The sequence below is a fragment of the Ursus arctos genome, unplaced genomic scaffold (genome assembly GCF_023065955.2).
Source record: "Ursus arctos isolate Adak ecotype North America unplaced genomic scaffold, UrsArc2.0 scaffold_14, whole genome shotgun sequence".
Classification (NCBI taxonomy): domain Eukaryota; kingdom Metazoa; phylum Chordata; class Mammalia; order Carnivora; family Ursidae; genus Ursus; species Ursus arctos.
The window spans coordinates 33,280,151-33,306,290 of NW_026622808.1; the positions used below are offsets into that span (position 1 = coordinate 33,280,151).

General features: G+C 45.5%; 1 protein-coding gene across 1 annotated transcript; it reads left to right on the forward strand.

Moving 5' to 3' along the window:
• Positions 1 to 622: 622 nt before the first annotated feature.
• On the forward strand, positions 623 to 25,406 carry RBM5 (RNA binding motif protein 5). Its single transcript, XM_026500883.4, has 25 exons — positions 623 to 742; positions 2,079 to 2,149; positions 3,730 to 3,895; positions 4,621 to 4,776; positions 9,132 to 9,201; positions 9,691 to 9,764; positions 12,234 to 12,317; positions 13,506 to 13,566; positions 13,987 to 14,052; positions 14,308 to 14,468; positions 14,939 to 15,036; positions 15,657 to 15,744; positions 15,924 to 16,001; positions 16,084 to 16,156; positions 16,995 to 17,080; positions 17,472 to 17,556; positions 17,770 to 17,861; positions 20,356 to 20,517; positions 21,015 to 21,164; positions 21,247 to 21,318; positions 21,915 to 22,094; positions 22,426 to 22,500; positions 23,516 to 23,613; positions 23,692 to 23,821; positions 24,760 to 25,406. The coding sequence occupies exons 2-25, from the start codon at positions 2,133 to 2,135 to the stop codon at positions 24,883 to 24,885; spliced, it is 2,448 nt and encodes an 815-aa protein (XP_026356668.1). The 5' UTR covers positions 623 to 742; positions 2,079 to 2,132; the 3' UTR covers positions 24,886 to 25,406.
• Positions 25,407 to 26,140: the final 734 nt, after the last annotated feature.

A 26,140-nucleotide genomic window follows, 5' to 3' on the forward strand; every position in this document is an offset into this window, starting at 1 on the left:
AATCAGATGACACTGAAAACCTTTCTTCAAGAATTCTCTTAATTTGGAGGCTCCTGGCTGGCTCAGTAGAGCATACCACTCTTGGGGTTGTGAGTTCCAGCCCCATGTTGGGTATAGAGATTACTTAGAAATAAAAAAAAAAAAAAAGCTCTTAATTTCCATAAACCCTATTTTCCTCACCAGCAAAGGGGGTTTAATAACCATCTTCTAGATTACGAAAATGAGATATTTGTAAAGCATCTAGCCCAACAATCTACAGTACAATAATACAATAGTCAACTAACGTGACTTATCTTAAAACCAGATTAAACGTGATGTTCTATATTGTGTCAGTGAAAGCGGACTGTGTGCTCTATAAAGCCTTTGTAGCAAAGACAAAGAATTACCAGTAAAGATAAGAGCGCTAATCAGGGTCCGCAAATGGCAGACTGGCAACTTCGCCCTCGGTTTTGAAAAAAAAAAAAAAAAAGAAAGAAAGAAATACGCAGGAAATTAACACAGGGCGTAGGGAGCGACAGGATGCCTTAGCGACCACACTTCCCAGCAGTCCTCGCGCAGCCAGACACCGTCGCGGATTGGATGCCTCCTCGGGAGGCGGGGGGTGTGGGGGAGGGGACAGGCGCGAGGTACTGTGGGTAGGAGACGGCCGTCGACCGAGGCGCCATTTTGTGAGGCGGCCGTACCCTGTTGGATATTCTGGGGCACAAAACCGCTACTTCTGCCACTTTGGTCTCTCCTGGGGGTAAGTACGGCAGCCGCCCGAAACGACCCGCGGTTCTTGATTTTGAGGCAGGCCTTGTGCAGCCTCTGTGACAGCCGCGGGCGGCGGCCGATCAGCCCCAGCCGCATCTCCCGAGTACCTACCCCAGGCATTGGAGGGCCGCGCCCCTCCTCGCCTTCTGCGCTGTCAGCTTTCAGAGGGCGTCCTCCCGCCCCACCCGAGGCCCGCTTCTTTCGGGCTCTTGACTGTGTCTCTGCCGGGACGCGTCTCCGACTCCGCAGCCCAACTGAACGTGGAGCCGTCGCCTGTCCCTCGAGTACTTCTCAGGGGCGACCGGCAGTTTCTAGCCGCCATCGCCCTGCAGCTGCATCTGAATCCGCCCTCTCCGGGAGGTTGTTCGGGGAAAGCTGATCTGCAGGCTGGGGGAGCCTCTTGGGGGTGGGCAGGGGCGTGTGCAGGCAGAAAGGGAAAGCGGACGCCCGAGTCGGTCGCGCAGGCTGTGGCGCCGCCATCTCGGCCGCAACACCCCACGGAGGTGGGTCCAGGCACTGCCGGGGCGACGAGGGGCAGCATTAGAGATTTTGCCCAAGGCCTTGTTTCTCCCAGGTGGTTCTCTTCCACTTATTAATTCAGCAAATGTTCGTTGAGCTCCTACTCTGGTACAGGCGCCAGGGACGGCTGAAACTAGTTTCTCAGACCTCGCACGAATTGAACGCGGTCTAGCTGTGTGTTTTATCACCGCCGGGGCGCTGCGGGGCCCAGCTGGCAGCCTCTAGGGTTAGTGGTGGTTATTGTTACTGAGGAATTTTAAGTTGTGTCGAGGTTTGATCTTGTCTCATTGAAATAGGTTAGGATCAACCGTTGTGTTATAAAGAGTAGATTTCAATCAGCCAGCATCCCGGCTTCTAAAAAGATTTAAGCTTTTCATCAGAAAATTTTGAATTTTATGTTGCTCCTTGTATAAATAAAGACGCTTTGATTATTGTTTTAACGGCCAACTTACCCCATTGGAGTTGCTTTGATTAGAACACAGGGCGCTGATTGCATCTCTGCCTTTTTTTGCTTCGTAATCCTAAGTAGGAGAAAGGAAGGAATCTTCTGCTTGCATCTTTTATGAGTTTGTTATTGAATAGGGAATCTAGTATTTTAAAGTATGCTTCCTCTTCCGCTATGCTCATTTCAACAAATGATTTTCATGTTGACAGTTGATCCCCCTCCCCCACCTCCCTGCCTCCACCTTGGATAATCACTGGTAATAGTTTCATGAAATTCCAACCTCAGTAGTGTCCTAGCTTATAGAAAGATTGACTCAAGTGAGCTCTCAAATTTTCAGCAGCCAATCTCTCTTGTTTCCTAGAAAAAAAACAAATTTGAACCTTTTGGAACAGTGTGCTACGTCTTCAGTAGGACAATGGGTTCAGACAAACGGTAAGTTACTACAATACATTGTCTTTGATCTCAACATTTCATCAGGGACTGAACTATTTTTTTAAAATTGTTTATCAAACAAATATTTGAGTGTCTGTTTTGTACCAGGCATTGCTGTTAGTGAATTCATGAGCCTTGCTCTTACAAGCATGCAGTTTAGTGAGAGAAGTGAAGTACTGTGTGAACTGTGCTATGTAAGAGAAGTCGAGGGTGCTATTAGAACACATAGGAAGCATGTTTTTCCTGGAAACATCTAGGAAAACTTTCTAGAGAAAATATTCTCTAAGGTAAGTAAGAATTAGGCAAAGGAGGGAGTGGGTCACTGAGGGTTCCCAGTGTGGAAAACAGCCTGTGCAGAAGCCAGGAGATACCATACAAGTCTGCCACTTTGCACAATAGCTGGCAATAGCAAGCAATCAGTGAATGCTAGTTCTTGTTATTGTCCCCTCTGTGGCAAGATGATCCAGATTTATAGAAGCTTTGGATGGACTGTGGGTTACATGAAAAATAAATGAAAAGTTACTAAAGAATTAGTGGAGAATTAAGATGAGAGCATTTGGCTGCCATGTCATATGGATTCTCCCACTTGGACTATTTGATTTACATACACGACCTTTTCAGCCACCTTCCTACTTAGTATTGAGTCTCATCCCAGTGATAGATCACATTGATGGCCCAGAGAGACTCAGATGTTCCTGTCGTGTGATGTCATTGTTTTAATGCTGTGTTAGCAGTCTGTGGTTCCAGATAACTTACTAAATTAACATTTACCCTTTTAGGGTTTCTCATCCTCATAGTTCACATTATGAAGTAGTCCTAGACTACTTGTTTCATTGGTGTCTTTTTGTTAAATTTGTATACTCTAAATGAGGCCCTTCTAAGCCTTTTGTAGTTTTATGAACATGGTAAACAGTTTATGAAAGAACTATATCTGTAGTCAAATGGGTTTAAGCCTCTTGTTAGTAGATTTTCTTGTGAGGCCCAGTGCTATCCAGTAACCAAAAAACCAGATGTTATAGGAAATAATATTCTCTGCTGGTGTTGGTTATGTCTAACAAATGAACTTGGTTAACTGCCTGATGAAGAAAAAAAAAACTAATTTAACTTATCCAGGTTGTTCATTTCCCAGTAGTGTGATACCCTTGAGAGTAGATGAGTCAGAACACACTCTCCTTTGAAATTGGGTGAAATGCTAAAAATTGCTTTCTTCCTATTTGTGATCACTAAGATCCGAATCAGGCATAAAAGGGGTGATATGCGTAGACTACAGGCTTTGGAATACATAGGATGAACTTGGACAACCTGACCTTTTTAAAAAAAAAAATTAAACCCAAACATGTAATAGCCATATTATCAGATTTAGGATGATATCCTGAAAATTATCTTTGCCTTTGGGGATGTAGATGTTTTCCTAGTGTTCGTCTTTGTAAACTGTAGTTTTGTGATAAATTTTAAGGGATATGATAAACTATTTGGATATCTTATACATTGAGCGTGGGGGGTTGTATTTTCAACTGTGTTTTCTAAAGGTATAAAATGTGATTTACTTCAGAGTAAATGAAAATTATTTTCCCTGGCAGAGTGAGTAGAACAGAGCGTAGTGGAAGGTACGGTTCCATCATAGACAGGGATGACCGGGATGAGCGTGAATCCAGAAGCAGGCGGAGGGACTCAGATTACAAAAGATCTAGTGATGATCGGAGGGGCGACAGATATGATGACTACCGAGACTATGACAGCCCAGAGGTGAGTGGTCAGCAACTGGTATGGAGTAGTTAGAATTATGAATTGAATGCACAAAGCCTCTAAGATTCTGGAAATGTGATAAGCATATAAAGTGTGGAACTCTACTCTTGAGTATTATATTCAAACCCTCTCTTATTCTGAAATCTGTTGAGGTGACTTTAATCCTCAAAGACAAACTGAGCTTGGGATACTAGAAATACTGGCCAGGGTTTACATACGGCTCACCATACATCAGACACTCTCTTGAGCACCTGACTTACATGAACTCAATCCCTTACAGTAGGTGTCTTCCCATTTCAAAGATGAGGCAATTGGAGCATAATAATATATCAAGCCTGTGCCTCAGCTGCTGCTTCTAAAAGTTGTAGTTTCAGTCAGCATGGGTTTTTTCTCATTTCTTTCTACATGTAAACATAGCTTTGTTTAGAAGTAATGTGCTGCCCATGTAATTTTGCAGGTTTTTTTTTTCTTCTGTGCACGTAATTTTCATATTTAACAGGTACGGAGTAGTTAGAGTTTCATTGTGTGGTAGTGTACTGTACAGTGAGTTGTTAAACCATTCTTCGTGAACGAGATGGTTATGGACCCTCCCCCTCCCGGTTTAGAAATACTACAGTGAACATCATCATGGAGTTTCCATACCCTCTCTGTTGTTCCTAAAGATAAATTCCTAGGAGTATAAACCCAGTGTTATTTTAATTGTAATTTTGTTTATTGTAAATCAGAGAGAACGTGAAAGAAGGAACAGTGACCGATCCGAAGATGGCTACCATTCAGATGGTGACTATGGCGAGCATGACTACAGACATGACATCAGTGATGAGAGGGAGAGTAAGACCATCATGCTGCGCGGCCTTCCCATCACCATCACGGAGAGCGACGTAAGGGGAAACAGCAGTTCTAACAAGCCGTCCAGTAGGCACAGCAGATTTGGGGCTTCTAGCATTTTCTCATGCTATTGGTTTTGTTTTTTGTTTTTTGTTTTAATTTATTTGACAGAGGTAGAGACAGCCAGCGAGAGAGGAAACACAAGCAGGGGGAGTGGGAGAGGAAGAAGCAGGCTCATAGCAGAGGAGCCCGATGTGGGGCTCGATCCCATAACGCCGGGATCACGCCCTGAGCCGAAGGCAGACGCTTAACCGCTGTGCCACCCAGGCGCCCCTCATGCTATTGTTTTTATCTCAAGCCGACATCTCAGCCAGTGAAGTATATTTCTGTCTTTAGGGTGGAGTTCTTTTCAGCTTGGTTCAGAGGTAAACTACCATCTATATTTAGGCTTTGAAGCTTAGCATAGAGTTGAGTTTTCAGAAGTTCCTAACTACAGGGAGCAGGTCTTATTCCTTCAATAGCCCGTAGAAGGTAATCGGTGCATTTTTATTAAACTGGTTACTTACCTGGTGAGGATGTATCAGTAAAAACACTTTCTTCATGATTTGGCTACCCTTTAATTTGATGAAATGTATACTATCCATTTGAAACCTGAGAAGCCTGTCAAAAAGGCCATTCCCTGGCTCCCCACTCCTCAGACTGGCCAGCCAGGGGCTTGATTTCCGGTGGCAGTCTCTTCTCTGGCCCTCACCCGTTTTCTTCAGCCACATCCACCACCTGCCTCCCTTGTAGCCACTTTGGACATGTTTGTCACTTTACCGGTGTGCCTTTCTCTGCTTAGAGCCTCCTTTAGGTGAGGCCTTTCCTGATCTCCTAGGCAGATTGGTGTCGAAAGAAGTTTTGCAGAATGCTCTGGGAAAAAGCGGGTTGTTGGCGGGGGGATGGCTCCTGGCTGGCTCACTCGGTAGAGCATGCAACTCTTAATTTTCGTGTTGTAAGTTCAAACCCCACTTTGGGAATAGAAATTACTTTAAAAAGAAAAAAAAAAAAAGGAATGTCTCTGGAAGCTTCTTTAAGGGGTGTTTTTACTAGTGGAGGGTAAAGAAGGGTTCCAGGGAGATCTTAGTTGAGCTGATTCTTAAGGGCTAGAAATGTTTGGGTCTGGTGGAGAACTGGGGGAAGGGTGTGGTAGACTGGCCCTCAGGCAGTGGGATCACATAAGCAAACGTGGAAATAGAAAGATTCTGAATGTAGACAAGGCCTTTCAACCAGATTTATTTGGTTGAATTTAAAGGCTTTTGGGAGGAGAGAGGTGGGTGAGAAGGTGCTGTTGAGGCCAGGTGCTAGAATCATTGAAAACCCAGATAAGTATAAAAGAAGTTCCTTAGGGCTTTGCTTGGTAGCAAGAGTTGTACAGGTTAGAATGTTGGAGGGAAAGAATGGTAGTGGGAGGACAGGGAAGGCAGAGCAGAGCTCAGGTGGGGCAGCAGTGGGCATGTGGAGTAGGAGATGCAGGAATTCCTACAGGAGGAGTCAGTTCAGGAAAGTTTGCTAGTTAAGCAGGTTGTTCCTCGAGTAGTTGCTGGCCTGTGGCCCTAGGAGTTTGCAGAGGAGGTGCGTGGCATGGGGAAGCAGTGCCCTCGCTGGCTTTGGGGGGCCTCCCTGCTGGCAGTGAAACAAGATTTAATGCTTTTGTATTGCAGGCTTCTTCAGGGAAATGGAAGTACCTACTGTAAGAAGGCTGGTTTTCAAAGCGGAATTTCTGAGGTTCCCCAATTGTGCAGTATTCTTAGCAAATTCACTTGTTGAGGTCTTTAAAACATTTTAAAATTAGAGTAATCTCCTGAACTTCAATTTATCGTATTCATTGTTTGCCGATTTTTTAGTTTAGCCCTCCCACTGATATGTGAACTCTTAGAGTAAACTGTCTTCAGTTACTGTGTTACTATATATGTTACTGTTACCACTACTTTTATAGTAACTGTCTTTAGTTACTCTGATGACTAACTTTTCAGTTACTATGTTACTAAGCATGGACCTGAGTCACATGATGGGGTCTGGCTCAGTGTAGAACGTGTCCTACTCTGTGGAAAAAATAGACATCGTCAATTCTTTTTATTGGTGGTGGTTATGGTATGTAAAGTCACTGCAAATAGAATACGGAATAGTGAACCATCACTTCTAGGGAAAATGCAAAGGTTCCTGTTAGCCTCTGGTCACAACCATTTTCATCAACAGATCAATACATAACCCTGTTTTAGGTGCATTTTGGTTTAAAAATGCCTTGTCTCATATATATTGTTGATTCATTAACCTTGAACTCATACCAAACAACACTGTAACTCAATTCAAGCCTGAATGAAGCTTATCTAACAATACGTATTTGCTCTCTGAGGGACATCACAGCCTCCTTGTGCTTAGGAACACTAGCTAGAACTTCAGCACTCCACGTGGAGAGCCATTTTAAATAGAGAAATCACTGGGGCGCCTAGCTGGCTCAGTCAGTAGAGCATGCAACTCTTGATCTCAGGGCCTTGAGTCCAAACCCCATGTTGGATGTAGAGTTTACTTTAAAAATAATAATAATAATAATAATAGTGAAATCACTAACAAAAAGTATGAAAATGTGAAGAACTTGGCACTCAGTAGACTGTGAAAAGAACACTTGTTTACATGATAGAAGCTGAAACAAGGCAAAGCATTGCCTCTGCCTGGAACATGTGCATCAGGCGACCCAAATCTTTCTGTCCTCTGCACATGTCCGCAAATGACTTGGAAGCACCAGAAGGATTGATTGGGAGTTACAGATTTTAGTGAGTGGGCAAATTTGCAAATACAGAATCCACAAATAACGAGGAGCAATAGTATATAATTCTGTAGCTTTTGAATGTGATTATGGAAAGTTGGGGACCACTAAGAATTTATTTCACAAATTTGTCCCTGTTTTTTTTTTTCCTGGGAGTATTTCTGCCTGGCATGATTAAGAGACTAGTGTATTTCATTGCCTTTTGCAGTAAGGCTTGGTCTAACATCAACAACAAACCTACAAGGGGCGCCCGGGTGGCTCAGTCCACTAAGCATCTGCCATTGGCTCAGGTCATGATCTCAGGGTCCTGAGATCGAGCCTCCTGTGTCAGGTGCTCTGCTCAGCGGGGAGTCATCTTCTCCCTCTCACTCTCCCTGTCTCTCTCTCTCTCTCTCTCATAAATAAATAAATAACATCTTTAAAAAATAATAACCTATCAGCCCAAATTCATTCTTCTAGGCTCAATTGATGTTTATTTTGACTTACTAGGAGCCTAGGAATGTTACGAGTTTTGTTAATTTTTAGCACTAGTGTAAATGTAAGAAAATTATTTCTTAAGATGATTGTGCAAAAAATGTTTGAGAGAATTCCTTGTTTTTTGCCTATTGATTCTTGATCATATACTTGGAGGACAATGCCACATTCTCTGTCTCTTCTAAATCTCGTTTTCTTTCTGGTCCTTAGAACAAAGGACAGCGAGGTGAGACTAAGAGAGGCTTGCAAGACAGCATGCCATGGGCAAGACGTTTTTTTTTTTAAGATTTATTTATTTAAAGATTTTATTTATTTGAGAGAGAGCACACATGAGCTAGGGGCTGGTGGGCAGAGGGAGAGGGAGAAGCAGACTCCCCACTGAGCAGGGAGCCCAATGCAGGACTCCATCCCAGGACCCCAAGATCATAACCTAACCAAAGGCAGATGCTTAACCAACTAAGCCACCCAGATGCCCCGAGATTTTTTTATTTTAGAGAAAGAGTTCACCCAGCAGAGAGGGGCAGAAGGAGACAGAATCCCAAGCTGACTCCCTGCCAAGTGCAGAGCCTGACACGGAGCTTGATCTCACGACTCGAAGATCATGACCTGAGCCGAAATCAAGAGTCAGATGCTGGGGCGCCTGAGTGGCTCAGTCTGCCTTCGGCTCAGGTCATGATCCCAGTGTCCTGGGATCGAGTCCCACAGCGGGCTCCCTGCTCTGCAGGGATCCTGCTTCTCCCTCTCTCTCTGCCTGCCACTCTGCCTACTTGTGCTCTCTGTCTCTCTGTCAAATAAATAAATAAAATCTTTAAAAAAAAAAAAAGTCAGAAGCGTACCAACTGGGTCACCAGGCACCCCAACAAGACTATTTATCATAACATAAATATTCGTACCTGAAAGAAATTCCCAGGTATTATACAAAGAATGCCTTCGAGACTGTTACAGTACATTCGTTTCTATGAGAAGTGTTCTTTTTATTATTGTTGTTTTTAGAATGATTAAATTTTGGTGGTAGAAGTTAAAAACTTGGTCGATTAAGCAGCTGATGCAGTTCCTGGTCCTTGAACTTTCTTTGTGTGGAATAGTGTATGGCTGAAGCTTTAACTATAAATGTGTAAAACTCTGCAGATTCGAGAAATGATGGAGTCCTTTGAAGGCCCTCAGCCTGCGGACGTGAGGTTGATGAAAAGGAAAACAGGTGAGAGCTTGCTTAGTTCCGGCTCTTCTGGCTCTCTTCCCCATTCCCACCTCAGCCCCTAAAGACCATCCTGATTCCCCCAGTCTTCAAGCACATGAATTCAGAATGAAAGGTTTGCCATGGCTAAGGAATGTGACTCTTTGAAAACGATATTAGAGAGCACCTGAGGACCTTTTTAAAAAACTTTGTTTTTAGGGGCTTTTTTTTCCTTCGGTAAGTAGTGATTTATAAACTCCTTGTTTGACTGTTTGTAGTCGGTTGCATGGTTACTTTTTAAGCGTGGAATCAAATCGAGTGACACTTAGTTCAGGCGGCTTGGTTCCTTGCCATGGCAAAGTATCAAGAAGATCCCCAAGTCAAGTCACATTTGTAAAGCTGCTTCCCAATTGGCTTTGTCACGCAGTGTTGAAGCAGTGGGAGAGAGATTCACCTGTTATAAAGGAACTGACTAACACGAGTATCCCGTCTATATCTGAATGCTGTCTCTAGGTGTAAGCCGTGGTTTCGCCTTCGTGGAGTTTTATCACTTGCAAGATGCTACCAGCTGGATGGAAGCCAATCAGGTTGCTTCACTCACCAAGTCTAGATATTCATGAAAATGGAACAAGTCTGTACAATTTAAAAACAAAAAAACAAAAAAGGTTGAAGGAGTGGTTTGTTCCAAAGGAGTGATTTTTTTTAAAAGAAAAGCTTTGTATATATTAAAATTGATATTAGGGTAAATACAGCAGCAAGGACTGCACTGTAGAATTTGCTCTGCCTTTAAATGTGGCTGCCTGGCAGGGCTTTGTTAATCACTGAATACCTGTCTGGCGATTACCAAAACATCTTGACATTCCCTTTTCCGCTACTAATTATGTTCCAATTCATTATGTCCGTTGAGAGTAACCTTAAAATATCCAACTCTCGATTTGACAGTGAAGAGAACACAGTAGAAGTTTGCTACAGGCATTTTGAAGTTATTCCTTTATTGCTACTTGGAGACCACAAGCCTCCAGGAGGCGTAACTGCTCATGTGGGTCTTCAAGGACTATTTAAGGACCTCATGGAATTTATGAACAATAAGTCTGATGAGATTAGCCTGGGAGCTGGTGTCCTGCTGCTGTCTAATCTAGTTAAAGTGGCATTAACATTCTAATCTCCCTGAGAATGCCTTTTATATTCCGTTCAAAGCAAATCATTGATGGTTCTTTGATGTAGCATTAACTGAAGTGTTCTACAGTTTGTCAAGATAACATTCAGTACTTGGCACTTAAATAACATTTTTTGCCAGAACTCCAAAGCACAGTACTGAATGCCTTAACCAAGTGCATTCTGGGAAGTTTGCTTAACTCATTATGTTGCTTTTCTGCAGCATTTTATGATTTATCACCCATAAATGAGTTATATTCTTTGGTAATATATTGTTGTTTATAACAGAGACTCACTAATGAGGGTATCATTTTGATTGATTTATTAGATTTTTAAGCCTCTCATTTGCTTAACCCAGAGGTGACGCCTGATCTTACAGAAGTAGAGCTTCATTCATTTCATACCGTGGATACCATCCTAGTAAATTCAGAAGGTACACACAGGCTTCATGTGAGTCTGCTTTCTTGACGTGACAGCATCTTTTGATGCCGTGGCTGTATCAGAATGGCTTGCCTGGGAGTTTAAAACTCCAAGGAAATTAAAACCCATAAGACATTTAAAAATCTCCACAATTTTAATGTATACAAAGCTGAGTTCATGTGTAATATTTCATTACAGTTCAAATTCACTCCAGAAATAAAAGGCCAATAGGATTAGGGACTCAGTGATAGTTTGGAGTCTCCCCCAGCACACACCCCTCCTACTGGGATGATCTGTTGACATATCTCCCAGCTTCATTTTTGTTTCTGTACAACAGTGAGTGGATGGCCCTTCAGCTCTTTCCTTCTTGGCCAGACATGCAGTCTTGCCTTTAGATATTGCAGAGACAACATTCACAGCATGTCCTAACTCTTCCAGGATTTGCAAGAACCAAATTGCTCAACAGTATGTATATTTAGAGGGGTTAGACTCCTTTTAAAAATCTGGATATCTAACCTCCTCCTTAAATCTGTTCTGATAGCGTCAGAACACCCCGCTCCCTCCCCTCTTTGCCCCCCCATAAAAAGCAAAAGAAAAGGTGCTCCAGTTAAATGAAGGCTCTTTGGGGGCAGGTGCTGGGTATACTCTTGGCTACACCGATCGAGCTCGGAGTTTTGACCTTTTAAAGTTGCGTCCCTTTTAGTCACATGGTTGACTTGAAGGGTAAGGTGGTGAATACATTTACGAACTCTTCCGACCCCCCTGAAGAAACTTCATTGGCCTCCTGGGTACTCGTCTTGAAGAGAGTACCATGTATTTCAGGGAAAAACACATCCGTCACCTAGGACATAACATGGTTTCAGTTGGCAGGAGGAAATCTCATTTAGCTGCTTTAGAGTCGATGGCATTCAGAATAGGCCCTCCAAAGAAAGAGTTGTAACCAGATGCCCTTTAAAACTGAGCTCCCCTCCCCTCGTCCCCCAGAGGACACATCCTAAAGCAGGAGTTTGGGGAAAGGGGAAATAGAAAAGCTTTTACTTTGCATAAGGACGGGGGACTGGGGGAAAAGTGAAGCGAAGCCCAAGGACACACCATGCTGAGGCTAAAGTAGGAGGCAACCTCAGAACTGGGAGAGTTGTGTCTTCTGTTTTTTGAAATAGACTGTCACTCTCAGGCAGCCTGGCAATGCTGAATGTTAGGACTTCTGTCTCTGCTGGAGACACGGCCTGGTGCATGTCAGCGGTTAGAGTTTGGCAGCTTTCTCAGCACTCCCTGACTCCGTTTACCTTTACTCCGCATCCCATTCTCTTACTGCCTATCTGAAGGATTGGATGGGCAGAGTATAGGTGGCGGTGGTTGGTCCTCCCCGTATGTTGTCCATTTAATTCCAGAGCACTGATTTTTCCGAAGTGTGCTCTGCCCTGGGAAAATGGACACATGTTCCTCACAATGGAAATAACTAATTACTTCTTTTTTTACAGAAAAAGTTGGTGATTCAAGGAAAGCACATTGCGATGCATTATAGCAATCCCAGACCTAAGTTTGAAGATTGGCTTTGTAACAAGGTAAGCATGTATTCTTACCAAATAGACAAAACTCTTTAGGGTTTTGTTGTTTTCTCTTTGTCTGTCTGTCTGAACAAGGAAACTAGAAAGTACATAATTACCAGCTTTTATCATAGGGGGATTTTCATGCTTTGTGACTTTCTTTGGGTCCTCCTGTGTAGGTCCTAGAGTCCCTAGAACACTAGCAATTTTATTTATTAAGATCAAGGTTCTAAGTTCAGTGTTTCAATTAGGATTTTAGGTTTGTTCCACTTTACTGTTTCTTGATTTCCAGAGGTCTCAGCTTGTGGCATAGTCTTTTAATTACATGAAATCCTTCTGACCTTGCTCAGGTTATGAAAGATCTGTTATAGTCCTTTCGGGGCACCTGGCTGGCTGAGTCAGTAGAGCATGCAACTCCTGATCTCAGGGTCATAAATTCAAGCCCCGTGTTGAGCATAGAGCTTATAAAAAATAGTAAAAACTAAAAGAAATTAAATAAAAACATTATGGTCCTGTCACCAGTGCACATTTGTTTGTTTGTTTTTTAAGATTGAGTGATCGATTGATTTGAGAGAGCACATGTGTGAGTGGTAGGTAGGAGGGCGGGGCAGAATCTCAAGCAGACTCCCCGCTGAGTGGGGAGTCTGACACAGGACTTGATCCCACAATCCCGAGATCATGACCTGAGCGGAATCCGAGAGTCGGACGCTTAACCAACGGAGCCACCCAGGTGCCCCCACCAATGCACCATTTTGAGCTTGGGTGTTGCCATTGACATTCTGAGAGTACTTGGATTCTTTGTTCTGCATGTGGCCTGTGTCCAGGAGGGGACTAGACAGTATTCCGTTTACACTGTGTTTGTGTATGGAGTGGTCTATATAGTGAGTGCTCTTCTCATACAAGAAGAACTTTACCACTGTAGGCTCTGCCGTAGGGTTTTTGGGTGAGCTGAAGCTTCCCCCAACTTGATAAAAATGTAATTCTACTTCACAGTATATCAAGATTTGTTTTTCTTGGAAGAATTCACAGTGAAACATTTTAAATTTTAGATGAATGCCCCTTTGTCTTGGTTACATGATATCACTCTCTGCTTTTTTATTTGCTTACTGGGACTTGTCCAGGAGCCTATTGCTCTAACCCACTTCATGACAAGTAAGCCTGGCCTACTGTGAGAAATAATTACAGAGAAAACTTTTTTTCTTCCAGTGCTGCCTTAACAATTTCAGGAAAAGACTAAAATGCTTCCGATGTGGAGCGGACAAGTTTGGTAAGCCCAAACTCAGCTGTTTGGAATATGCATTAAAAACCTGACTAATAAGAATGTCTGCGATAGATATAGATTGTAGGGCATTTCAACAAGTAGTTCATATATGTTCCCTAAACTTTCTTACCTTATATTGGGTAGATGCTTCTGGTGATTGTGGGTGCAGAGAGTTCTTTTGTTTTCGAAAATTAAGCCCGCTCACCTTGTTTGCATTCTGCATCTGCTTTTCTTTAGTCCTGAGGTAATGTCAGTCCTCCAATTTTTTCATTCCACATTTATTACAGCCACAGATGGTTTAAAAAGAAGGGGAAAAAATGACTGCTACATTTACTTATAATTAAAACTTTGTATTTCTTTATTAAAAATGCGCTGGTTTATTTTTTGTCTTCAGTTACTGAGTCTCCCTATCTCTTTCCCTTGTAGACTCTGAACAGGAAGTGCCCCCTGGAACCACAGAATCTGTTCAGTCTGTGGATTACTACTGTGATAGTAAGTCCCACGGTGCTCTTTTGGCCTTTGTGATGGAAGCTGACCTCAGTTGGAAGTTTTTATTCCCTTACCCTTTTTTAATGAACAGCGATAGCTAAAAACCAAAAGATTGGTTTTTAGAGTCTTCTCCATGTCAAAGTGCAGCATATACTAGGAATCTCACCAGATTGATTTATGTGTTCGTCCTTGAGCCTGCCTTGGAAAGCATTGGTGGTGGGAATGCACATACATGTCATTTGTCTCTTTCACCCCCAGCAATCATACTTCGAAACATAGCCCCGCACACTGTGGTGGACTCTATCATGACAGCGCTGTCTCCCTACGCGTCTTTAGCTGTCAATAACATTCGCCTCATAAAAGACAAACAGACCCAGCAGAACAGAGGCTTCGCGTTTGTGCAGCTGTCTTCTGCAATGGTGAGGTGCTCACTGAATCTTTCCTTTGAAAAGAAACTGGCCTTTAAGAGGCAAATGTGGTTCATATAATTGTAATACCATGTGTAAGGCTCCTGGAGCCCAAAGTTCAAGGCTACATATGATAAGTGGTAAAAATAATGCGGATACCTCTAGATGATTGGCAGAAGTAAAGTTTGAGCCACAGCGTAATTTTTTCCTTCTTGCTTTGTTTTAGATCAGCTTAGCATTTACTCCTTTAATAATATGGGATATCTTCGTGAGCTGGCAGAAAGAGGGCTATTTTTTTTTTATTTCTTCAAGGTTTCATAAGCACAAACCATAATGAATTACTGTGGGGGGGGTTGTGTGTTGGGTTTTTTTTGTTGTTGTTGTTGTTTTAATAGAAAACTGTACTCCTTTGAATGGAGGAGGTGGTAGGGAGAGAGTTTTAATTACATGACAAGATGGTCTTTCTTGACATTCTTCTTCAGGATGCCTCTCAGCTGCTTCAGATATTACAGAGTCTCCATCCACCTTTGAAAATTGACGGCAAAACTATTGGGGTTGATTTTGCAAAAAGTGCCAGAAAGTGAGTGGCTTTATTGTCCTTATTTCAAACTGCTGTACTTGCACATTTGCCCAGGAATGCTTTGCTGACTGTACCTTAAGCCCATGGTCTCGACACTGAGACACAATCCTCCATGGTTGCCAAGGTCGGCGGGGAGACAGTTGTCTTCCTTCTCTTACACAGTGTATTCCCTCCTGTCCTGAAAAAACAGTTGCCAGAAAACTTCAGAGCAGGACAGAGGCACACATAGCAGATGGGTTGAGAATATGTGCTATGCAAACAGCTTCAGGATAGTGCAAACCCATCTGGAAATAATCCTTTCCAGAACAGCATGCAAATAGCTTCCTTCGTATAGAGTGAGCTTCAGTCTAGAGATGTCTGTTTCCTGTTCCTGGTGTCATTTCTCATCCAACAGACACCTCTGTAAATGTCAGGATACGGAGTGAAACGGTACTACAGAGACATTTGCACACTGAGGAATTGGCCCGTGGAGACCCCTTCCTGCTCTGAACTGAGGCCTTGCTAGCATTTGAGAGCTCCCAGCGAAGGCTTAGAGTGAATTTCTCTTCCTTGGCAGAGTGGGGGTACAGATTGGGAGCTTATTGAGATAGAGCCACATGATTGGATTTTTGTGATTTCAGAGACTTGGTCCTGCCAGATGGTAACCGGGTCAGCGCCTTTTCTGTAGCTAGTACAGCCATTGCTGCCGCACAGTGGTCATCCACCCAGGTAAGGTGGAGGATGGTTTCTTTTTTCAAAGTAGTGTGGTGGTTCCCAAAGTCACAGAAGTCATCTTTCCTCTGGTGTCTTAGGAGCTCTCCAAGGGCAGCTTTAGGGAGTACTTCTGGCTTCTTTCCTTGATGTTCAGTAACCTCACCTGTGTGTCCTCTTCTTTTGGCATTTTGTAGTCCCAGAGCGGCGAAGGAGGCAGTGTTGACTACAGTTACCTGCAGCCAGGCCAGGATGGCTATGCCCAGTATGCCCAGGTAGGTGGATTTAACAGCATCCAACTTCTGCTCTCCAGAGCGTGTCTGAGAATAGCAGCTTTAACAGTGGACTTTTCTTCAGTACTCACAGGATTACCAACAGTTTTATCAGCAACAAGCTGGAGGATTGGAATCTGATGCATCATCTGCATCAGGTAGTAAACTTCATCTCTGTTTTAGCTTTTGTTTAAGCAGCTATGGTTAAGGAGGTAGGACGTGTCCATTTCCCTGCAGGGCGGGGGCAGAGGGTGCACATTTGGGGTTGTCACCGTGTGCCGAAGGTTCTGGGCAAGATCAGAGTGGATGACAGCCTCTTAGAGACCGTGTTGTGATAAGTGTTCATTCTTAGAATTCAACTTTGTGTCTCCCCTGGCTGTGTTATTTGGAATCGTGGGTGCCCACATAGGTTCATGTGAGCAGAGGGTGTGGCCCTAGAGTCTGGAGCCCAGACATCCATCAAAAGGGTCATTGTAAGAAGCCTTTCCTTTCATTTTTGTTCTAGAAGTATAAAAGCCTTATAGTTAAATCTTTTCTCAACCCCAGAGCAGTTATGGATTCTTCTCTTCCTTTTCTTACCATCATGCAGAATATTTAACTTGGTGTGTAGCATTCTAGTAGGATTATAAAAATGATAACGTTCCAGGTTCCAGGATGTTTAGTGGAATCAGGTTATTAAGAACTGACCCATACATGGGGCGCCTGGGTGGCGCAGTCAGTTAAGTGACTGACTCTTGATTTTGGCTCAGGTTATGATCTCAGTCTAATGAGATCGAGCCCTGCTTCGGGTTCCGCGCTCAGCACAGAGTCTGCTTGAAACTCTCTCCCTCCGCCCCTCCCCACCGCGCTCTCCCTCTAAAAGTAAATAAATCTTTAAAAAATAAAGAACTGACATATACAAAGATAGAAGGCTAGTTCGGGCATTACAGATAAAGATGTCTGGCTTGGAGTTCAGTGCCTTGGCCCTTGCTAACCTTACCCTGTGTTTATCATCAGGCACGGCAGTGACCACCACCTCGGCGGCTGTGGTGTCCCAGAGTCCCCAGCTGTATAACCAGACCTCCAATCCTCCCAGCTCTCCGGTAATCCTGTCGTCCTAAATACAGAACTGGTGACTGTGTGGGAAACTTTGTTTTGCTGTCCAAGTATTATCCTTTCCTGCTGTGTGAGCCAGGATTGAATAATACACAGACATTCCAACCTTACTTCTCTCTGTCTGGTACTATTAGATAATAAAATAATTGGGGGTATGTATTTAAAACATAAGATTCCAAACAGGATGTATGCTTTCTGCATGCTCCGACTTGACCTTTAGGAAGAAAGTTGTCAGCATGTGTTTTGTTCAAGGAGTGCCTTAGATCATCGCTACAGTGTGTCTGTCAGGGGAGCCCTTCCACCTGGATGATTGCAGTGATTTAGTTCTCTTAAGAGGCTTTACAGTTGAAATTATATTGAAGCTGCTGTTCTTTCCAGACTGAGGAAGCACAGCCTAGCACTAGCACAAGTACACAGGCCCCAGCGGCTTCCCCCACTGGTGTAGTTCCTGGTACCAAATATGGTAAGCCAAACCTCATGGGGCTGTTGACAGTTGGAAGGTCCTAGTTGTTGTCTATGTCTAGTAAGAGTTCCTCTCCCTTTGTGGGTGTCAGAGGGACACTTGGGGATATGAGAGAAGACAACCATTCAGGCCTGCCGTATCTCAGTGGCCTAGAGGCTGAAGGAAAGCTCATTTCGTACCTGGAATGACTGTGTGCTGGTTTTGTTTTTGCAGCAGTGCCTGACACATCCACTTACCAGTATGACGAATCTTCGGGCTATTACTATGATCCGACAACGGGGCTGTACTATGACCCCAACTCGCAGGTAAATGCACAGTGTTCCTCCCCAGTTTCAGTAGAAATACCTTCGTTTCACTTAGTCCATTTATGAGGCATGACATGAAGTATCTCCAGCAAAGGAGCGAGTGCCTCGGATGAGTTTTAAGTTCTTCAGAACCATCCAGATATAATTTCTATTTTAGGATTTTAATTTTTTAACTTAGAGGTTAAAAGTGTTTTGAGGTACAATGTACATATAGAAAAGTACACAAAGCTGAAGGGTACATTTCTTTGAAAGTTTACACGTATGCACCTTCATATGTCTATCAGCACTGAGATGAGAGAACATTCCTGGCACACTTAAAGTTCCTTCATGCCCCTTGCTGGTCAGTACCTACCCTCTTCAGTAACCTCTAGTCTGACTTCTAATACCATTTTGTCAAGTTAAAATTTATAGGTGGCTTTTAGTTTTTATGTAAAGACCTAGATAGAAGTTTGAAAATGTGGTTTCTCTTCCTGTGTATTTTAATTGAGATAAAATTCACTGTTTGCTTGTTTCTTTGTTTGTTTTTAGGTTTTTGTGGTTTTGTTTTGTTTTGTTTTGGGGGAGGTTTTGGGGGGGGGCGGTTAAGTAGGCCCATGCCCAATGTGGAGCCCAACACAGGGCTTGAACCCATGAGCCTGAGATCAAGACCTGAGCTGAGATCAAGAGTCAGATGCCTAACCAACTAAGCCACCCAGGCGCCCCCTTAAGATTTTTTTTTTCTAAGATGTATTTATTTCAGGGATGCCTGGGTGGCTCTGTCAGTTGAGTGTCTGCCTTCGGCTTGGGTCGTGATCCCAGGGTCCTGGGATCAAGCCCCACGTCGGGCTCCCACCTGCTTCTCCCTCTGCCCTCCATCCCCCGCTTGTGCTCTCTCGCTCGCTATCTCAAATAAATAAAATCTTTTTTAAAAAATTTATTTCAGTGAGAGAGTGCGCGCCCGAGTACACACATGCACGGGGGGGAGGGGCAAAGGGAGAGGGGGAGAGAAACCCAAGATCAAACCTGAGCCGAAACCAAGAGTTGGACGCTTAACTGACTGTGCCACCCAGGCACCCCTAGATTTTATTTTTTTAAGTAATTTCTACACCCAACCTAGGGCTTGAGCTTAAAACCCTGAAATCAAGATCATGCTCTACCAACTCAACCAGCCAGGCACCCCTTGCTATTTATTTATTTGTTTGAAATCTAAAACATTTTTCATCACCCCAAAAAGAAACCCTGTACCCATTAGCAGTCACTCCTTAGTCCTTTCTTGCCCCGGCAACCATTATTTGCTTTCTGTCTCTGTAAATTTGCCTCTTCTAAGCATTTCATGTAAATGGCGTCAGATAACATGTGACCTCTTGTGTCCAGCCTCTTTAACGTAGCATCCTGATGTATTCTTGAGGGTAGAAGTTAGCAGATCTCCGGGGTGATGTTTTATTTTGGGTAGTCGTATATTATTTTAAAGAGGAAAGGCAGTTTTAACACTCCATAAATAAACAATTACTTATGACCAGGAGCTGTATATATAGAATAGTAAAATAAGTGCTTTTAACAGGAACTTGGCATTGAGAGCTTGTGGTTTCTGAGAGTGAGGTGTGAAGCAGTGAGGGGCCCCTCTGAGCTAGCTGAGCCTCGCGTGGTTCTACTTCTCGTTTGTGAAGTCTCACCCTTACCCAGGCAGTTCTTAATGGCCACAGCAGTTGTGACTCCTGTGTCTGACCCATGCCACCTTCCCCAGAAGAGATGTAACAGACCGTCTCTCCTGGGTCCCTGCTGAGCAGGTAGAGTGAGTGACGAGGGAATACAGAAGAGGAGAGAGAGGTGCTGTCTACCACTGCTGTGCTTCCTGCGTACGTCAGGTCCGGTTCCTTCACTTACCACCTCGCAGGCTCCCGAGCTGGCTCTTCACGGCCCTGTGCTTTGTTGTCTGGGTGTCCAAGGGGTTCCGGATGGTCGAACCCAGTGATGAGCTATTGACTGGTTGTCATGGAGGATGTGTGATTAAAAGCTCCTCCTGAACACGGGGCACCTGGCTGGCCCAGTCGGTGGAGCATGGACTCTTGATCTCAAGGTTGTGAGTTCAAGCCCCACACTGGGTGTAGAGATTATTAAAAATAATAATAAAATAAATAAAAATCTTAAAAAAAAATGAACCACCTGTTCTGCCACCTGGTTTGTATAAATGGCCTTTCTGTGGAGAGGAGTCGGACACACGGCTCTTTGGGTGCCCTCCAGGCCCAGGGATTAGATTAATGGAACTACACTCTTTAGAAACCATATTCTACTTTTGTCCACGAAGTTTCACACTCTTCACTGGCTGGTTCTGCATCCTTCCCACACCACGCGCAGCAGCTTCTCTCTGGGCAGGAAATACGACTGTTGTGCAACATGTGTTGTGTTTGTGTTTAGTTTTTTTTGACAAAATAATCTTGACATACCTTTTTAACAGGATACTCCTTTAATGGTTTGACAAAGCAGAAGGTCTGCATTAACTGTGTTTTGTTTCTAGTACTACTACAATTCCTTGACCCAGCAGTACCTCTACTGGGATGGAGAGAAGGAGACGTACGTGCCAGCCGCGGAGTCCAGCTCCCACCAGCAGACGGGCCTACCTCCTGCAAAAGAGGGGAAGGAGAAGAAGGAGAAACCCAAGAGCAAAACAGCCCAGCAGGTGAGACCATGGCACTGTGACCCAGCCAGGAGACTCCGTTCTCTCTGGGGGTTGAGGCTTTTTTTTTTTTTGGTTTTTTCGTTGTTGTTGTTGTTGTTTTGGGGTTTTTTTGGGTTTTTTTTGTTGTTGTTTCTTTTTTGAGTTGTGACATCTGTGTCAGTTTTATTTGGATTTTTTTAAAAGACTGGGCCACACATCTTATTTACATTAAGTTCGCAGAGCATTTTTTAATTTTTTAATGTTCCTCGGTTGCCTGTATACATACGTAGAGGGAAGACTATCCTAGAAGATTCACAGGCTTCCGAGCAGTACTCGTTAGTGACTTCGGTCGTGTGCAGTAGCATCTCAGGAGGATATCTGTAGGTAGAAGGAAGGGCCGAGGGGATTTTGTTGCAGAGCCTGTGACTGAGGTGAGACCCTGCTCACTGTGGCACAGGGGACTGCTCTCTCAAGTCATGTATCGAAATGGTTTTTTCATGGTGGTTGTTCGTCATTAGATCGCCAAAGACATGGAACGCTGGGCTAAGAGTCTGAACAAGCAGAAAGAAAATTTTAAGAACAGCTTTCAACCTGTTAATTCCCTGAGGGAAGAAGACAGGAGAGAGTCCGCTGCAGCAGACGCCGGCTTTGCTCTCTTTGAGAAAAAGGTAACAGTAGCAGGAATGGCCGCACTTCGCGATGGGAACTTAAGTAAAACTTGAGGCTTACAATTTGTTCTCTGTGTCCCAGGGAGCCCTAGCCGAAAGGCAGCAGCTCATCCCAGAACTGGTGCGGAATGGAGACGAGGAGAATCCTCTCAAGGTAAGGCAGGCCCGCCAGTGTCTTAGCCCGCGTGTGCTCTGTGCCTCAGCGGGAATCTCCGCTTCACCTTGGCTGTGGTTCCTCCTGAAAACTGGATGTGGTCACTGTCAGTGGGTATTTAGAGCAGCTCCTGCACATAGAATCCATGTCCAGGGCTGTGTTTTCTGGGTGGGAGCTGGTGAGCTGGAGCAGTGAATGAAACCGGAATTCCTAAGCTCAGTTGAGTTTTATTGCATAAAATGCAAATAGAGCGTTTTGACAGTCTAGAAAGAGAAAATTGAGACAATGAAACATGTTTTAGTTGATAGGTACTGGTCTGGGTGGGCCATTACTCTGATCTGTTCTTTTTGGGTTTTTCATTCGTGGTGAGCAGTTTGAAAACATCCAGGAGCTTTCCCGGGCCCCAGGAGGCTGGCAGGCCCTGCGCCTGCCGACCTGATTGTTGCACACTGGTGAATGAGATGTAGCCCACTGTCGGAGTGTGGCCCGGGGCAGTGGGGGTCCTCACACGCCTGGAATGACACGTGACTTTTCCAGATACGTAGTCACGACTCCTTCCTCCTGCATGTGTCCATGACCCACCCTCTTGTCCCCAGAGGGGTCTGGTTGCTGCCTACAGTGGTGACAGTGACAATGAAGAGGAGCTGGTGGAGAGACTTGAGAGTGAGGAAGAGAAACTGGCCGATTGGAAGAAGATGGCCTGTCTGCTCTGCCGGCGCCAGTTCCCCAACAGAGATGCCCTGGTCAGGCACCAGCAACTCTCAGACCTTCACAAGGTGGCCGTGCTTCCCTGAGCTGATCTGAGGCAGGGAGGGGAGGCAGCGAGGCGACATGGGTGCCCTGACTGTGGTACAGGTTCAGCAGATCCCCGCATGGAGTGATCACCTCTTAGATATCACTGAAATAAGCTGTTCTTACTATGGTCTGTTCCAGATCAAAGTGGCGAGGAGCATGGCGGCTCCATAGACACTAGGCTCTGGTTTTCGTGCCGTGGTGGATTTATCGAATTGAACTTTGACTCTTTGAATAAATAGATATTGATAGAAATAGACATTTCAAATCAGGATGCTCTGAATTCTTACTATGTCTATCAAATCTCTTGCACAGCAAAACATGGATATCTACCGACGATCCCGGCTGAGTGAGCAGGAGCTGGAAGCTTTGGAGCTGAGGGAGAGAGAGGTGAATGAGGGTCACTGTGCCACCGGTAGGAGTGTCTTGTACCTGCCTTTAGCTTTTATTTGTAGCACTTGGTTCCAGGTCCCAGGGGCAAGGTAGGATTTGTCACATACTTGTCACCCAGCCGTTGTGGCTCATGTAGCCTGGCCCCGGGGGCTCTGCGTGGGTGTCCGTAAGGACGCACAGAAGCACGTCCTGAAGACTGCTCACAGGTCCTAGAGGCCGAGTACTTGCTGGTGAGGCACGCTGCACCTTAGTAAGGAGAACGTGGTCTCGTCTGGCCTGCGATAAGGGAGGCTTCACATTAGGCCCAGGAGACATCAGGGCATAAGACCACTGCAGGTGATACGGAAGGAAGCCGTAGGCAGGGCAGGGTTTGGGGTGAAGGCAGCAAAAGTGAGGCCAGTAATGAATATAGGCATTTGATAGTTCAGGAGGCAGTTTGAGGGCCAGCCAGGTTTAAAATACAAGTAGAGGCCCATGGGTTAGAAAGAGCTCGTGGGCAGAGCTACTGAAATTTCTCATCCCACGATAATTTTGTAGTTTGGGCTGTCTGTAGTTAGGGCTTCTGCTTTCCTATTCTTTTCCACTGTTTATGGTGCCAGCTCCCCAGGGACTGATGAGCAGGTCTCTGAAAGCCTCCTTGGTGCCGCCTGTCCCTGGAGATGGGCCCGCCTGTCCCTGGAGATGGGCCCATCCCCAGCGGTGAGAGGAACGGCAGCGCTGCCCTCCTCGCCCTCCAGGCTGCAGCGACAGCCCAGCAGGCCTGTCGAAGTGCTTGACAAGCGAGGGCTAATTAAATAAAACAGCTCGATGCAGGTGTAGCTCCGGCCCAGGTTCCGCACAGTCGACTGAGTGCGGTGCGGGAAATAAGGCAGCTTGCGATTTCAGACCACTCTGGGAGGCCAGACTCCAGATGAGGGAAGCCCTGGAGGGTGGTAGTCGTGAAGTCCAAGTGCGTTAGGCTGTGGCAGATTCAAGCCTGAATGCGTCTGGCTTCGTTTGTTCTCCCACATAGATGAAATACCGAGATCGAGCCGCAGAAAGACGGGAGAAGTACGGCATTCCAGAACCGCCGGAGCCCAAGCGCAAGAAGCAGTTTGATGCGGGCACTGTGTACGTGTTGCGCGCCCTTCCCGCTTCGTTCGGAGGGGCTCTGGCCGCTTTAAGTAACTGTGTGTTTGCCACTGGCAGGAATTACGAGCAGCCCACCAAAGATGGCATTGACCACAGTAACATTGGCAACAAGATGCTGCAGGCCATGGGTTGGCGGGAAGGCTCGGGTTTGGGAAGAAAGTGTCAAGGCATCACAGCCCCCATCGAGGTAAGCGTGAGATTGGGCTTCGGTGGCTAATTCTAGTGAGGAGTTGAGACGGAAGCAGCCAGGCAGCCAGGGGCCCAGGGCGGCTTTCCCTCTCCACAGAGGGCAGTCTCCTCCGGGCAGCGCCACCACCCGGTGGGAGTCTTGCGCCCTGCAGCCTCCCCTCAGGTCACCCGGTCTTCAAGACATCAGTTGGGAGGGATGGGGGTTCTAGCCTACTTGATTTTTTGGGTCGTTTGGTCTCTTTGGGCAGAAGCTGTCTTCTGAGAACTGTGTGTGTCTGTGTCCTTCGTTAGAACAGTCTCTTACTTAACACCTACTCAGATGCACGTAGCTTCGATTGGGTTTTTCAAAGGTGTACTGTGCTTTAATTTCTTTCTAAGTGATCTTGGTTATGTCTGAAATAAATTGTGACTGAGTCGGATTTTCATCCATGGTAAGAAATCCTGTAGTCGGTCAGAGCTCAGATTGAGATACGGTCTCAGGCTCAGCGGTCCTCACCCACTGGCCTTCCAGAGCAGAGTGCCACCAGTGAGTGCTCCCTCTCTGACCTGGCAGCACAGCTTCGGTCAGACTGTTAGAGACAGAACGTGTTTGTCTTGTGCAGGCGAGTTCTGCTGACATCGGGCTGTCGTGCTGTGATCTGTGCCCATAATTACCAGGCCTTCCTCGGCCTCAGTGGAGTGCTTTGGGGCCCTGACGAGGCACAGAAGCTTGCTGAGCAGGCGCTGGGGGGCAGGGTGGGGGATGTGTCTCTATCTGCCTGTCTTCCTCAGCCCATTTTCTTCCTTCAGGCCTTACACCTACTCCAGGTCTCCCAAGCTTCTTCCCTCCTGTCCCCGGTGGGTGGTCCTGTTTGGTTGGGAGTCGCCTGGACGAGCAGGAGTTGGAGCGGTCCACACTCTACCTGCCAGCTGCTGACAGACATTTTGTTCCCCTAGGCTCAAGTCCGGCTAAAAGGAGCTGGCCTGGGAGCCAAAGGCAGTGCATACGGACTGTCTGGTGCAGATTCCTACAAAGATGCTGTCCGGAAGGCCATGTTCGCTCGGTTCACTGAGATGGAGTGAGGCTCGGAGAAAGAGGGAGGGAGGGAAAGATGACGAGGAGCTCCTCGGAGCACAAGGAGTGGTCCATCTCCTGAATTCACTCTTAGCACCTGTCTCTTTAAGGGCATGCCTTGTGCTGTTAATAGTTTTTAGGGCGAACCACTCCATTCTACAAGGTTCTCCCACTTACAGGAGTTCTCCTTATATGGGCTGTCTGGCGAATGGCCTTCCTTCCTGCCAGAGGGCCTGTGAGCTGGCCAAGGGGACAGTGGGTCTTTTATACTTCAGTGTACATAGTGTAATGTAGTGTGTTTTACGTGTGTAGCCCATGTCATGGTCTGTCAGCCCCTCACGCTCCTAGGGGGTGTTGCGATGCCCTGGGTGGTATGTGACACCAAAGCCGCCTCTGTCATTTGTTGTGCTGTCTTTTCTTGGCAAAAGCCTTGTGTATATTTGTATATTACACATTTGTACAGAATTTTGGAAGATTTTCAGTCTAGTTGCCAAATCTGGCTCCTTTACAAAAGAAATACCTTGAAAAATGAGTGTCTGTGTCTCTTTATTCTTGGGTGACCAGGTGTGCAGAGCGTGTCTGAGGTAGTCAAGCCTGGTGGTGAGATAAGTGTGTTAAAAGTTATTTATAAATAGTCTTTTAGGCTGTTTTCCTTACCCCAGTCATGTTCAGATTCTTAAGTTCAGGAGTGTGTTAACATGTTTTAAAATTCTTCATGGAAACTCAGTCATAACTGAGTCAGCTTTTCCACTTCCATTTTCTAAAGAGCAGAGTGAGTTTGAGAACTTGTGTGTCTCCGGTTTCCACAGACTGTTCCAGCATGCGGCGCCTGGCTGTTACTGCTCTGCTGAGGTGCAGGGACTGAGGAGCCTTGTCCCCTCTGTGGTTCTCCACTCGCTTTCTGTCCTCTCACCTCAGCTGCTGAGAGTTGCTCGGGTGTTGCCGAGTTTACCATTCTAAATGGGGTCAAGCCCATCCTTGTCGTCATCTTGACGAGGGCAGGAAGTGTGTCTGAGGCTGCTCTGGGCCCCGATGTGGTGATGGGGATCCAGGTTGCCAATCTGGTTGAACCGAGTGCGTGGGCTCCGTGTTTGGCATATAGTCAGGGAGGGAGCTTATTCTCAAAGCTGTAATGTCACAGCTTCTGTGGGTGGTCGCGTTTTCTTATATTCAGGCAGGCCTGGCCCTTGTAAAAGGATGCAAAGTGCTCAGGAGACACTTGCAAGGTGAGCGCCCGTGGGCCCTCGCCTCAGCCTCCCAGGG